General features: G+C 41.4%; 2 protein-coding genes across 2 annotated transcripts; both read left to right on the plus strand.

The window, feature by feature from the left end:
• The first annotated feature begins 299 nt into the window (after positions 1-299).
• Positions 300-2791, plus strand: LOC104960832 (probable vesicular acetylcholine transporter-B). The gene has a single exon (XM_010789002.1). It carries the CDS (start codon positions 699-701, stop codon positions 2265-2267), a length of 1569 nt encoding a protein of 522 aa, XP_010787304.1. The 5' UTR covers positions 300-698; the 3' UTR covers positions 2268-2791.
• Positions 2792-3716: 925 nt separating this feature from the next.
• On the plus strand, positions 3717-14395 carry LOC104960833 (choline O-acetyltransferase). The gene is made up of 15 exons (XM_010789003.1): positions 3717-3844; positions 4428-4541; positions 5303-5494; positions 6164-6282; positions 7635-7688; positions 8347-8527; positions 9702-9879; positions 9976-10145; positions 10222-10322; positions 10421-10549; positions 10626-10748; positions 10837-10978; positions 11203-11265; positions 11345-11482; positions 11850-14395. The coding sequence occupies exons 2-15, from the start codon at positions 4497-4499 to the stop codon at positions 12114-12116; spliced, it is 1902 nt and encodes a 633-aa protein (XP_010787305.1). The 5' UTR covers positions 3717-3844; positions 4428-4496; the 3' UTR covers positions 12117-14395.
• Positions 14396-16101: the final 1706 nt, after the last annotated feature.

Genomic DNA, 16101 nt, shown 5'->3' on the forward strand with positions numbered 1-16101 from the left:
TGTAATAAAGCCTCTTTTTCTTCGACGCTCTTGAAGAGGCTCGTGAGATGGTGCTCACTGGCTCTTATTGGTTGAAGTGATTGCTGCCATGGTTGGAAATTAACATAAAGGAGGCGAGTGGCGAAGGGATCCACTTGGGGGCAAGCTGGTGATGCGTCACAGCTCTTGGTGAAAAGAGGAGACAAAAAAGGGGACTAAAATAGCCCCGAACCTGCGGGTTAATGTGCACCAATGGCCAAGAAGTCACTCGTGGTCTCAGAGCAGAGCGCTAAAGTGCCACAGGTGATAGGAGGAATGGACACGGAGATGAGAGTTTGCACGTCCTATGTGTTGCAAATAAGTAACCAAAAATCGCTTGAAACAAACTTTGCCATGTAAGATTGGCGACCGAAACCTCTGCACGGTGCAGAAAGTCTGCGATTTCACCACGTCACTTCTCTGGAGATCATGAAACAACATCGGATGTTTCTGAGGCGAGGACACGTTGAGGAAGCTGAAGAAAGCCATCTTCACCGATGAGGCAGCCAAGTTCCCCTTCGCCTCTCCCTTTACGCACAGGCGAGGTGAGGACGGAGAGCATCACACCAATGTAGAGGAAACACCAATGAGTCATCCGAGGTGTTGAAAGATCGACAGCAGACGGGAGAAGCACAACAATTACAATTTGTAATTGAAAATCGTTTTTTTAAAAGCACATCATGGATGGAGAAGGAGGATCATCCGGGCTGGTGAAATCAGCCGCAGTAAAACTGTCCAAGATGGGTGAAAAGACCAAGCAACTAGGCACCGCGATGAAGGATCCCCACCAGCAGAGACGGATCATATTAGTGATTGTTTGCGTGGCTCTCCTGCTGGACAATATGCTGTACATGGTAATCGTGCCAATTATCCCAGACTATCTTGCTGAGCTGGAGAGTGAGCAGGCAGAGCACGTCCACGTAGTGATACACCCCAACTCCTCATACAACAGCACAGCTCTAGACAAAGTCAACAAGAACAATCTAGATATCCAGATAGGAGTACTTTTCGCATCCAAAGCCATCCTGCAGCTCTTAGTTAACCCGCTGTCGGGAACTTTCATAGACCGCGTTGGATATGACATTCCACTTTTAATCGGACTCTCTGTTATGTTCGTGTCCACCTGCATATTTGCAATCGCGGAAAACTACGCAACTCTCTTTGTAGCCAGAAGTTTGCAGGGTCTGGGGTCTGCCTTCGCGGACACCTCTGGATTCGCAATGATAGCTGACAAATACACGGAGGAGTCGGAGAGGAGCACGGCGCTGGGCATCGCTCTGGCATTTATCTCTTTCGGGAGTCTGGTGGCGCCTCCATTCGGGGGCGTCCTGTACGAGTTTGCGGGCAAGAAAGTGCCCTTCATCGTGCTCGCCTGCATTTGCCTGGCGGACGGCTTAATGCTGCTGACCGTGATCAAGCCGTTCTCCAACAGGACTAGAGAGAACATGCCAGTCGGTACCCCAATATACAAACTCATGGTTGACCCGTACATTGTTGTGGTGGCCGGGGCGCTCACAGTGTGTAACATCCCCCTGGCCTTTCTAGAGCCCACCATAGCAAACTGGATGGAGACCAACATGCACTCCACTCAGTGGGAAATGGGGATCGCCTGGCTCCCAGCCTTCTTCCCCCATGTCCTCGGTGTTTACATTACGGTTAAATTAGCAGCAAAGCATCCACATTTGCAGTGGTTTTACGGAGCTTTAGGTATGGTTATCATAGGAGCGAGCTCCTGCACAGTCCCTGCATGTAAAACTTTCGGCCAGCTCATGCTGCCGTTGTGCGGCATTTGTTTTGGCATTGCACTGGTAGACACTGCTCTGCTGCCGACTCTTGCGTTTTTGGTTGACGTTCGTCATACTTCAGTGTACGGTAGTGTTTACGCTATAGCAGATATTTCCTATTCTGTTGCTTATGCCATGGGTCCTATAGTGGCCGGCCAGATAGTGCACAATTTCGGGTTTGTACAACTTAATCTGGGTATGGGCCTCGTCAATGTGCTTTACGCACCAGCCCTGCTGCTGCTGCGCAACGTGTGCCAAATGAAACCGTCCTACTCAGAGAGAGATAACCTGTTAGAGGAGGCTCCGCAGGGGCTGTACGATACTATCAAGATGGAGGAGAGGAGAGCTAAAAAGAAGGGCTACAGTACGGCAGGGAATTCCCTGTCAGTAGATGAAAATGGGTTTGACCCGTTTAGAGCACAGCGGTCTTTGTCAGAAGAGTCGTCCGGTCCGGAGTACACTTAGCCCGGCCACACTCTCACCGCCCCCTTAACATTCCCCTTGAGATATTTGGAAAGGTTAAAGTAAAGTACATTTTTATTTAAGTACCGATGTGCAATATAAACACCCAAATCATGATGGTGTGACCCGCTTTCCAGAGTTTCTTTTTTGACTGTGATTTCATTGTGTCGAACAAGTCTATGTGGCGTTTGTCATGGACGTATATCTGGAGTTTTGTGAGAGATCTATCAGCTACTGTTGAATTTGTGTGTACTTTAAAAAGATATAAATAGATAAATGTGCGTACAAGATTATATGGGACCAACTATAAACAGCACATTTCCCCCTTACACAAAATAGCCTATATTTTTAGTCTCTGAAATAACTTTTTTTACTTGCACATCAAAGGCCTGATTTTCCTCTTTGTTAGTTACAAAAAATCGTCCGTTTCAATTTTGTAACACGTGGGCCTGCTTGTTGTTTCTTTTTAATTCAATGTTTTCTGTTGTTTGAAATTAAATGTATCATAATAAATTGTTTTTTGTAAATATGTGGATATATGCACAATGTAAATGTTTGCAACATACGTGGACCTCTACAAAGTGTGTGTGCGTTCGTGTGTGTGCGCGCGCGTGTATGTATGAAACATTTTGTCAAGACGTAGCCAATGAAGTCAGTCTCCTTCAGATGAAAAAGTATGTATTCATTTATCAATTGTCGTTTTAATAAATCTCTGTTTGAATCTGTGTGACACTGCCGATTTCATTTTTATTTCAAGCTTCAAACGAATCAAAACAAACTGACTGTTGGACCTATTTTGTTAAATCACGAATTTGGTTTATTACATATTTTAAGAAGCATTAAGACACATTGGTTTGAAAGACAAGTCACATGTGTATGTCATTGTGTATGACAAACGACAAATATTAATGTGATGAATAAAAAATTATGATTTTAACTTTGAAATCAGACTTTTGATTATACACCTCTTTCACAGTGCACAACCAACGCACATAAAGTGCAGATAAATCCACAATATGAAAACAAAATAAAACACAAATCAACAGACCCAAGTGCGCAGCAGTTTATAAAATTAGACTCAAGCTGCAAAGCAGATTTATTTTCCGCACAAGTTCAACATGTATTGTCTGAAATCAGTCACAAACTCTGCAGAAAGTGCAAGTCTTGAATCTGAACCTTAAAAGCCCCGACATTCTCATCTCTGCCGACCCGCAGGACCATCGCAGGACCCTTGAATGTCAAACCAAAAAATGGTCACCACTTCATTCTTCTATGCTAAATGTATTATCGGGTTTGTGCAAGGGAGGGGGGTGGGGGCGAGCTGTGATAATATGTTCCACGAATAGATTTCGATGGGAGGAGTTTCTTGCCCCAAGGGGGTAGGTGGATGCAAACACCTTCAGCATATTTTCCGAGGCGCGCTTTTATGTGGAGCCACAGCCGCATGGCGAGACGAGAGGACGGGGGAGAAGTCCAGCGCCTGAACAGAGCTCACTAATATGGGATTTCACAGCGTGGAGGTGGGAGGCGACGTAAACTTCCACACACTTCTCTGACATCGTCAGTGGTGCACCGATCAGGTAAAGTCACTTTTCTTCTCTTTTGTGGTTATTAGAAACTTGCTGTGAGCTTCTTTGGCGCACTGAGACTAAGAAAATGCATCTTAACAACTCATGTCATCTACTTCAAAGTTCTCTTTTTTGTGAATACGAAACGTTTTTCATTTCTTATTATTATTATCAACGTTTTTCTAACAAACAACTTGCATCCAAGGACAAATAATTATCAAAAATCGTTCCAAATGCTTTAGTTTTAGAACTTTTGTTTAAATCAAAATGCCATTACAAAGTCAAACGTCTCTGAGAATAAGCACGTGCACGTTTACGATTTATTGGCTGAATTATTATTCGTTTTAGGATAAATAAAGCTTTTGAGACATACAGTACAGGGATGAAATGAGTTTGTAAGAGGCGTATCTCTTTGCAGTGGTGAACGATGAGGCACAGCTGGGATTCAAGGACATGCGGCAAATTGCATTAGGTTACAAAATGAAGAAGAATGGAAGCCCGCTGGATCACTTTCAGTAGTCCATTGCTCAGTAAGCTTAATTTTATTCACTGTATTTTTAAACTTGTCTGCTTTGTCTTTACATGCTTCGTGCAGGGAGGACTGACCTCAGATCGTCTCTACAGGCTCTCCATCACTTCCCCTTGACTGGACAGGAACGCAAAGATGCCAATCATGGAGAAAGAGACGGGGAGAGCAACAGTCGGCCAAGTATGAAAACATGTCATTGTCTCTATAGTCAAAGGGTTTTTCTTTACATCAGCACCCACTCCTTATCTTTACTATACCTTTTAACAGGGAGCGCTGTTGCTGTCCATGGTGCTTAAGCGGGCAAAGTAATAGGCCTGATGTTCAGCACCAAGTACAGCGGCAGCAGCATTTACTCTAAGCTACCGCTAGGGGCGAAATGACAGCATGCCTTTTACCTTTCAGGGTATAAAGCCTTATTCCAATGATATAGCAACTGACAGTGGCACATTGTATCATAATGCAGTTAGCATTCTGTGGTTTGGTTGGCTCTACATTTGTTTTTCATTGTTTTTTCCAGGGTAAAACTTGCTGTGACTTTCTCAAAAATAAATAAATAAAAATAAAACTACACAATCCCTGATCCCAGGAGTCCAAAACTAGACCATGTATTTTAAATCCCAACGAACTGGTCAATATGAACATATTGGGCTTTTTTGGTATCATTATGATAATGATCAAACATCAGATAGAAAAGATAATCAATTTCCCATCCATATAAAAAAAAAGGGTTTCAAGTCCCAAGGGCTATCTAATGTTTTCTTAAATAGGCCTCAAAGCACTAAGGATGAATTATTAACTCAATGTCTAATAATAAAACATAAAGAAAAGATGTGTTGGAATTCCCCCTTTAGCTGTGAACCCGCGGTGAATCAAGAGGACATCAACATGCTGAACAGCTTGTTACGAGTATTTACACCAATCTGTTTTTGATATTACCTCAGGCGTTACCAAAGGTCCCTTTGCCCCCGCTGAAACAAACACTCGACACTTACCTGAAGTGTGTTCAACACCTGGTGAAGGAGGAGCAGTTCAAGAAAACAAAGGCTATCACGGAGAAGTTTGGGGCTCCCGGAGGTGTCGGAGAGGTTCTCCAGAAGAAGCTTTTAGAACGGAGGGACAAGACAACAAACTGGGTAACACTGCTACTCTTCACTGTATGTGCATCAACTGGAAAAACACAGAAAATAAAAACCTTCTCAGTCCTTCCCCGGTATCAATAAAGATTTGTTTTGGCTTTACTCGTGTAAAAGAACAATTGGATGCATTTCTCCTTTTTAGTTAATCACACTCTCATTTGCAAAACTCAATACAGTTATTGAAAAACCTTTCCCCTAATGATTTTCTTCTGTCAATAATATTTCTGTTTCATGCATTATCATTATAATCCAATGTATTTACAAAACAGAATTTGTCATTCGCATTAAGCATTGATTCTGCCTTTTTGTTATAATATGGCATCCCACTCTGCTTCGGCGCTATAAAGTATGAAAATAAAAACCTCAAATTCTTCTATAGTAATAAATAACCCATTCATAAAAAAGTTGAAGAAAGTGAAACCTCTGAGGATGAAGATTTATTGGAGCCTTTGTAGCTTCAATCTCTCCACCTGCAGTCAGTCCACAACTCATCCATCTCACCCCCCCCCCCTCTCACACATACTCTCTCCCACTCTTATTTACACCTGGCAGTGACACACTGTAATGGTTTTTCACTCTGCGTCTCAACTCTGAAAGTAATAACTGGAGTCCAAAAAGTTGAACAAAGCCGCATCTCTCAAAAGGTGTACCTGTGTTTTCATCTAGATCTATGACTACTGGCTGGAGGACATGTACCTGAACAACAGGCTGGCCCTGCCGGTCAACTCCAGCCCCGTCATGGTGTTTCCCAAGCAGACGTTCAGAGATCAGAAAGACGCCCTCAGGTAAGTGCTCGAATCGTGGGTCTGTTATTGTAGAAAGGTTGCATGTGATGTACATTTGTACTGTATCCACTCTCCTTCCTTATCTTTGAAAGAAAGAAGCAGACAATGTGAAAAATATGCATCTGAATTAGGACATTTACATTTTTCGGAAATATACTGAGGCATGTAAACTTCAAGAAAAGCAGCCAATAGAACAAAATACAATTTATCAATTCATCTCACTCTCTTTAAGAAAATACCATAAGTAACATATCGCACCACCAAGCACAAGGTTGTCTTCAATCTGCTTCTTTTCTCCAACCAACCATCCACATCTCACAGATTCTTGGTTCATTTTCACAAAAGACATTTCACATTGTTCAGATGCTGCAACCTAAATAATGTTTTTCCGTATAATTTACAAACAATTGACTGATTATCAAAAAGCTGCAGAATCATTTTCAGTCAATCAGCCTACAGCTCTGTGGGAAACCCTCTTTTCACTTTGTCCTAACTGTTCAGTCCTTTTGGGAAAAGAGGTCAACTCTAATTTAATAAAAAGTACATAAGTGGACCAAGTTCCACCAAAGAAAGTACTTCCTATCACATAATAACTCCCAGAATGCTCTGCAACATCACCGATTGTTGGTTGCAGAAGTTCTCAAAAGGTACTAGAAGTGATAACACACTACAATGCCATAGGGAGCAATAGAAAGTGCACAGTATATCACTCAGGTGTGCAGCCACTGACAGGGTTTATGTTTCTCAGCAGACTCAGATAAAGATCTGAAACACAGACATGAAGAAATCACTGGCATCATCTCTTGGCCAAATCTCTGCCCATTATTAAATGAGCCGTGCTCCACCGAACATTACTCCAGTCCACCCAGCCCTGTAACTCAACATCAGCTTTTGTCAGCTCATGTCGTACTAACTGAATACTTCCAGAGCACCCCGAGCTGGTAATGCACTGACACAGACACTTATTAGATTGGGAGTGACAGGGCCAAGCTCTCCACAGAGACTGCTAGTCAGCCTCATTTAGGGGTGTGGTACACCGCGGCCGCCTCCTTTGTATTGATCTGGCTTTGAACGTAATAACACCAAGACAAATGACACACAACATGAGACCTGACAGGGCTCTGTGTTTTCCCTATTCGCCCACACCGCCCACTCACACGTACAGACTAACTCTGCGTCTCTCTCACAAACACAGATAAACGCACACAGCCCGCCCACTGTATCCTACTAATTTACCATAATGAGATTACTGTTAGTCCTGTGAGAGATGAGAGTAGATCTAATTATAATCCAGCCAGTACACTGTGTATGTTCAGAGTTTCTATACATGTCAAATTTCTCTCTCTTTTAAGATTTGCTGCTCGTCTCGTCAGAGGAGTGTTGGACTACAAGGCTCTCATCGATGCGTAAGTTTACCTGTAATAGATAACCTGTCTCCCCCTCAGTGTCCACCTGCATGCCCTACACCTCATCTATGATGAATTAGCAGAGGATGAAAAGAAAATGGAGTATAATAATAAGTGATACAGTGAGAGTCTAGAGCAGGGGTGTCCAAACTACGACCCGGGGGCCAAATGCGGCACACGGACGATTTTGAATCGGCCCTCACTCAGCAAATTAAAAAAGTATAATGACTTAAGTATAATAAACTTCTGCTTGTCTTATATTGTACTTCTTAAATATATATGTTCAAATATATTACACAATATTCATGTGTTAATAGGCCCAATTTTCAAATAAATCCAGTCAATTAAAGTTGAATTTTTTTTCTAACAAATCTAAATTGATAAGAAAAAAGCCCAATGACAAATTCACATAACAACCATGAAATATACCCTTCATATTTCCTCTTATTATAAGCAATCTGAAGCTTCTGTTTTAAGGAATGAGCTGCCAACACAATAAATGAAACCCTCTGGAGAGCTGTGAGCTGTCTTATTCTTACAGAATACCTCTGGTGAGTGGCCCAGCCCTTCGTATGTGTTTCTGTATGTGGCCCTCGGAGAAAGAGTTAGGACACCCCTAGTCTAGAGGTCATTTGATGTGTGTAATAATGTCTCTCAGGCGAGCACTGCCGGTGGATTTTGCTCGAGGGCAGCTAGCTGGGACCCCTCTGTGCATGGAGCAGTACTACCGCATCTTCAACTCCTACCGTTACCCGGGGCTGAAGACAGACACGCTGAAGGTCCAGATGAAGGCAGCCTCCTCAGCGCCGGAGCACATCATCGTGGCTTGCAAGAACCAGGTCAGCATGCCGGCTTCTGAGAAAACCTTTCACACTCCATCACACTTCTAACTGGAGACAGGTTCCGGTGCATTTGAGAGAACATATAAGTACATGTAAGCATCCTTTAATGTTGTATTATTATGTCCTCTGTAGCTGTGGGTGAAAGTGGTCAGAACGCCACATCAGACACAATAACCCCAATGAACATAATCAGTATTGAATATAATGTTTTTTTATCCAGTAACAGGCAGGAGGACACTTATCTTGAAGGAATTTAAAGAGGATGAGCTTGCCCTAATGAAATAAATAAATTAAGGTTATAGAGTTGGCAAAAAAAGGGAGCAAAACACAGTGCAAGATACATATTGTTAGAAAAACAAAACAGACCTCCTTCTCATCTTAACAAAATGGAGCAGTTCAAACATTTAGGCCATCATGATCTTTGGGTCTTACTAAGAAGGAAGTATTGTCCTGTTATTTTTAACTTGAAGATTTCCAACTCAAACGAGACATTTCTAAAAATGTATAGCATGGTAGACGCTTCATATTGTCCAGTAGGCATATATCAATCAACATAGAGACATTGGATTTCTAAGTGTCACATACACACGACTACAAATGCAAAATCAACATTTTGTGTGTTTCTAAACTGATAACATTTCAGTTTTAAGACCGCACAACCACTCTCTTAATCCACAATAGTGACTCCCGTGAATGTATAAAACGCCCGTAGCCAACATGTCTTAGGTCCCCGTTTTCATTGCATTTAGCTCGCAGACTGTGCCTTTAAATTACCGCAGAAAAAGGCACAGTGGGAGCTCCCACCTGGAAATGGTTCTGGGAACTATCAATCTGTGGCACATAAGGGCCCGTCCCTGTGGAGATATAGGCGGTTAACTTAATTACTGTTGATTTAGTCTGGCAGAGCTTCCTTGAGATGCCGGTTTAAGTGATTGCAGTAGAGGAGCCATATTTAAGGCCATTTTCAGTCCTTACAATAATTACCTAGTTACCCATGTACCTGAGTGGTCCAATATTGTACCACAGTAACAATAAGCTCAGATATACATTTCTCATAGCAGGCAAATCTGAACACAAACACAAATCCACTATTAAAGTTGCCTCATGTGACACAGTACACAATGGAATAATTAAGAAACATATCATTTCTGTTATCCATTTTTCTCACTAGTTTTTCGTGTTGGACGTAGTCGCAAACAGCAAGCAGCTCAACGAGACGGAGATCTTATCCCAACTGGAGAAAATCATGAAAATGTCAGAAAACGCTGAAGAGAGACTCCCTCCATTGGGCGTCCTGACGTCGGACGGGAGAACAGAATGGGCACAAGCCAGAGATGCACTTACGAAAGGTCTGAAACGCATCTTTTTAGGAGGCTTTCATCAATAATAAACTATTTTCAGACAAATAAACAAAGTCATATCTGATACTTCTCTCCTCCATCCAGATCAAACCAACAGGGACTCTCTGGCTCTGATGGAGAGCTGTATGTGTGTGCTGTGTCTGGATGAGCCCTGTGGTCTGGAGGCTAGAGACACCACCCGGGCCGTACTGATGCTGCATGGCGGAGGCCGGGAGAAGAATGGAGCGAATCGCTGGTATGACAAGTCAATGCAGGTAGGGCTGCATCAAGACACTTCAATCCGACATGCATGTAGAGTTTGGGCTTTTAGCTAATCCCCCTTTCCCTCAGTTTGTTGTAGGAATGGATGGAGTATGTGGAGTGGTGTGCGACCATTCCCCATTTGAGGGAATAGTTATGGTGCAGCTCTCTGAATACCTGATGAAATACATGTAAGTCAGTGAGAAAGATATAACCATACTCTAATTATCATCGTCTCAATAAATGCTGCTGAGACCAACAGTGGATGTGATGTTGTGTTCCTGAACAGAACAGGAAGTCCCTGCAAGATGGCGAGGGCGTCCAGCATCAGAGACCCGCCCCCTCCGAAAAGGCTGCTCTGGAAATGTAACCCACACATCCAAGGACTCTTAGCAGCATCTGGAGACAGACTCCAGAGGCAAGACCACGAAACTAAACTTTAAAATAATTTCTATGAACATCATGTCTTATATTTGCTGCACTTTCTCATTCAGGCTGGTGGATAATCTTGACATGGATGTTTTAAACTTCAACGTTTATGGAAAAGACTTGATCAAAAAACTGAAGATGAGCCCGGATGCATTCATACAAGTTGCCTTACAACTTGCATTTTACAAGTAAATTCATCATCTCTATCAATGAATGTGGCCATTAATTAACCCTTTAAATATACTCATGTTAATGTGATTTTGTCCCGTTGTATAGATGCAATAAAAGGCTGGTGTCCACGTATGAGAGCGCGTCCATTCGGCGATTCCAAGACGGTCGGGTAGATAACATTCGCTCTGCCACCCCCGAGGCTCTGGCCTTCGTGATGTCCATGACAGACGAGAGGGCCACTTTCACCGTGAGTAATTTTTCTCACTTTGACCCCAATTACTGAATAACTCCCACATTACTGTTCATCACGCCTGCTTAGATGAAACAGGTGCGACCAGTGTCCCCGTCCAAACAGATGATGCCCCTGCAGATTTAAACGTGTCAGTGAAAAATGAATTTACTGGCTCTCTTTTTGTACTGTGGCAGAATGCCATGCTTTTTCCCCCAATTTGATTTGTACTTCTTTAACAGGATTCAGAACAAATGAAACGACTAAAGGACGCAATTAATGCCCAGACAAATTATACAATTGCAGTAAGTATTTTTTAAACCATTTGCCATTATATTAATTAAATTATTAAAAAATGAAACTAAGAAAACAATTATTTTGTAGGCTATCACAGGAATGGCAATAGACAATCACCTCCTCGGGCTTCTGAGAATCGCAAAGGAGCTCAACATGGAGAAGCCAGAGATCTTCAGTGATGAGACGTATTCGACCAGTAACCAGTTCATCCTTTCTACCAGTCAGGTAACAGGTTTTGTTTTAATTTTAAACAAATAACATGTTCTCCTCCTTGTAATTGTTGCTTCTAATCTATCCTTAGTTGATTCTCTTGTGAGCAAAGATAAATGTGATAGGAAACAAGTCGCTGCAGCAGAAATAGAGATGTACTTAATTCTTGTTGGATCCTGATTAAGCTTCAAAGAGATCGTTTTTGAAGGTACATCGAGTCCCTCAGCTTTTTCATGACATGACCATGATTACAAGAAAGTGGAGATCAACCACATACTCTTGAAAGTGCACAGTGACCCATCAAGATTCCTCAGATAAAACAACAATACAAATTGTTAGTTGAAAAACGTTTCTAACCCATTCTGTGTCCTCTTGTCTTTAGGTCACTACCACAGTGGAAATGTTCTGTTGCTACGGCCCGGTGGTGCCCAACGGCTACGGCGCCTGTTATAACCCGCAGTCGGACCACATCATCTTCTGTGTGTCTAGTTTCTGGGAGAACACAGGGACGAGCTCGGCTGTTTTCGTCAAAGCCCTGAACGAGAGCCTGCTGGAGATCAGGGACCTGTGCAATAGAAGCAGCGCTGCGGCAACCAAACCGACTGCTAGCGGCCAGGGAGCCGGCCTGCCTTATAAATCAGGGAAGTAAGCCATTCACAGAGAGCATCTCCCACTCAGAGGCTCCTCTGAACAACCTAAGGCTGCGGTCCATTAGTATTATTGGATAGGGCGGTTCCTAACTGAAGGAAATGACCTGATGTTTCAGGCGTATTCTCTAAATCTCAAGGATATGTGGTTGAATGCTTCCTTTCTTACCCTCTTTAGCATAGGGTAGACTGGACAGGAGATAATGTGGTCCCACAATTCCTGGTGGCAGCAACATTTGAATTGACTGCTCAACCACGTTAATAACATCCGGCATCACCAAATGATGTGGTGTTGGAAAATATTTACTTCACACGTCCTTTCCTTTGTCCTTATTATTCTTCATTACTTCTTTCCTTGACCTCATCAAGGTTAAGGAAAAGTGGTTAGGGAAAGACAAAGGAAGATTTTTTTAACTTTTCGACCGCAGCCTTGGACCTAGACTAGAGTAGAGTAGTAGAGTGTGTTTTGTTGTCTGTGCAATATTGTTCCTTTGACAACAAAATGCAAAGCCTTAAACTTATTATATAGTATGTAAAGGGAACTTTTGTTGTTGTTGATGTGTGTAGACATTATAATGATTTCAGGTCCCTGTTTGACTCGGCAGACTGACGTTAAGTTAAGCTGCCTTTAGGAAACTGAAGCCATGCACTCTATGTAACACTGATGAAAGGGGCAACTCCTCCATCAGCGAGAATCATTTGAGTGATCACAGTATAAATATATATAAAGCATATAGAGTAGGAGTATAATATATGAGAGGTTTCTGAAAATAAGAGTATATTTAAGAATTATAACAATCATGACATCCTGTAAATGTGATTCTGTTTCACGTTGTTCTTGCCATTGTAACAAACTGGATCATAATATACTTTATATTATACTAGATCCATTTTGTGCTCAAGTTAAGTATTTTTTTATTCTATTGACGACACCACAAAGGTTGCCAAAGATGTTATGAATACGTGAAGTCTGTCTGATGAGACACTTTAAGATAATTATATTGATATATGTGAATTAATAACTGTAAACATAGAGAACTGGTTATGAATCATGTGTTTAGAGGGAGAACATTATGTGGTGTTAGTGGCACTTTTGGAGTTTAGATGTATGTGTTCCATAGCAATAGTTTAAAAGTGTAGCTTTTAATAAACAGTGCTGCGTTGTAAGTAAAATACAGTCCAGTGGTAATAGAGGCAGACCACTGTGTTTGTGTGTACTGTATACTAGAAGTGCTTTTTATTTGCACTTAATGGTAGAGTAGGGGATGTATTGATATACTGTAGTGCAATAACACAGTAGCAAGTGCAGTGAGGGTATATGTGCAATTTAGCAAATCAACAATTGCTGTAGATGCATGGAGCTTATGTAGTATTAAATGACCTATTTTTGATACTCGGAGATATTGGTGACATTAAAACATGCATGCTGTCAAATGGTCCATTCAAAGTGTACTGTGACTTGGATTCTTCAAAAAATATATATTGTGTTTCAATCTGGGATCTGTAGCTGTGAAAATGTGAGGATATGTGTTGTCGTGTATTCAGATGACAGTTGTTTGATCTCCAAATAACCAGCCAAACTGAATGTGAACCATCCTATCAAGAAAAGACTATATAAGCGACACACGTTGCATGTTTATTCTTTCAAACTAACTGTATTTTGATATGTTCACCTGAAAAGATTAAAGATATGGTAAAATACTGGTGAAAGGTACACAAATGTAAGAAAAATGCCTTAAAATAAAGTGATGCAAACTGTTTTCCTGCCAGATATTCTATAAATGTTTCATGTTTTACCTCTGATGTTCATTTGAACTGTTCTACTTGGTGTTAATGGTGTAACCTGAGTGATCTTTAAAAGAATGTACTATTTGTTATGTGTGCTTCAGTGGGTTCCCCCTTTGTCTTGTTCATAAAGAGTCATATATAATCCCTGTGAGTAAATCCAGCTGTTATATCCATTGAACCGTGGCATAGTAATAATGTGGCCTGATAAATCCTTGACACACTCATCCATGACAACATTTGTGAATGGTAATTAACGTGTAACACATCCTTGGCAGGGATATTATAGTGTTTTATGAAGCCATTTAATATTCAATGAATGTTCAGTGGAAACCCATATGTTTATGAAAAGAAAAGAAAATGTTGATTTATTTTTTTAGGCTACAAAAAAATGGTGTTGATAGAAGACATTGCTAATTTGAGTTCTGATAAAACTGTTGTTGAGCAAAATGTGATACTCGATTTAAGAAAATAAAATGAACATCGTGCAATTATGTCTAATAGTGTCAGTGTGTTCTTTTTAAATGAATGCCTTGTGTATTTTATTTCTTAATATACATTTCTTCGAGTAGATTGATGCGTATGTATAGTCAAATGCAGACATGGCAGTAAAATCATTAAATGTTGTTTCTGGGTGTTTATTTAATTTGTGCAATTCGACGGATACAGGACATACGTACATACAGTTTGGAAATCTACATTGGTTTCCACAACTGATAGAAAAATAAAATCCCTCTTGTGTGTTGCTATGCTCTTAATCAGAATAGATATAAGAACACTTAATTTAGTCACTGTTTCAGAAAAACAGCTTTTACAGTAATTGCAGCAATGTTGGAAACTCATTTCTGATATAAGCTAAGATGGACCTTTATTTATCCCCGTGGGGAAATTCAGGAAGCTAAGGAACATAAGCAAAGCTAACATGTCTGTGAAGTAAACTGAAACCATGATATTTGGCCTCAAGTACAACTTTAACTGCAGAAACCTCTGGACTTATTTGCATGGGGTTGTCTGTTTGCAGCATGGCCACTTAACTAACACGCTCCCAACAGATGGCCTCGTTTTCACTGGCATCTGATGAGGTGTTCGGGGAGAAACCCACATTTAATTCTCCATTGGTTAAATCACTGAACCAGGTCGATCAAGTGCCCGGAAAAAATTAAACATTTAGTCAAGCTCCCATGAACTGGTACAATTAAACTTGGAATACAAAGCAGTTCAGTGTGTTAAGAGTGAAATCCCCAAGTCTACAAAGAAAATGAAGACTTTGAGGGAAAAGTATTGTGATCTTTCAGATATCATTGCAAGAACTGCACCCTCACATAAGATTTCCTGCACACAGAAAGTGTAAAACCCAATTTTTGTTTTCATATGTCTGGTGTTGTTATTGAAAATTACGTTTTTTAAAGTTTTAAGGAAGAAGTCCACAATCCCAAGCTTCTCAATGTTCCTTAAACTGTTCTGTTCAATACCAAGCATTCGTCTTTACCTTCCAAGATCAGCATGAGCAAGGCCCGACCAATACCTAAACTTCCCTACTTATGAGAATATAGGAACATTATGAGGTATTACTTACCTTGAAATGATTTGTAACCGTAAACCTATTATCCAGCACAAATTCTGATCTAAACATCTACATTGTTTTGCCCCTGTTAATTAACATACTGGTAAGAAATATGATTCAGGACGTCCAGTTGGAATACTTTTTTAAAAACGTTTAGTATGTACAACAACTCAGAACAGTGGTTATTAACGCTCACAAACAGGATTTTTGAACTCAGGAAGATTATTACGGCAGCAATTATTGGATTTTCCGTCATGACGATCGCAAACAGAAAGACACAATCAACTTTTTTGTCCTTGCTGGATTTAGATATTGAAAAGCACTGTGAGGAAAAGTCTCCTCACAGCTCTGACACCGGCTGTCCAGCAGCGAGGCTATCGACAGAACATTAAGCCGGGTCATCTAAAGCCCGTGCTGGCGGCGACCAGAGCTTTCACTGTGTGAGGAGCAATAAGTGACAAGGCTTGGCGTCGAGATCAATGGCGGAAGCCCACCTGGAGATGGATGATGAGAGTACATTACCACTAATAAGAGTCTGCCACGCTGCAGACAGAGACAGAGCCTTACCTGCTGGCTGCTATCGACTGGAGAGGGGAGCAAGGGGGAGCAGGGGGGAGCAGGGGGGAGCAGGGGGGAGC

This window comes from Notothenia coriiceps, unplaced genomic scaffold, assembly GCF_000735185.1.
Source record: "Notothenia coriiceps isolate Sejong01 unplaced genomic scaffold, NC01 NC01_scaffold00032408, whole genome shotgun sequence".
NCBI lineage: Eukaryota > Metazoa > Chordata > Actinopteri > Perciformes > Nototheniidae > Notothenia > Notothenia coriiceps.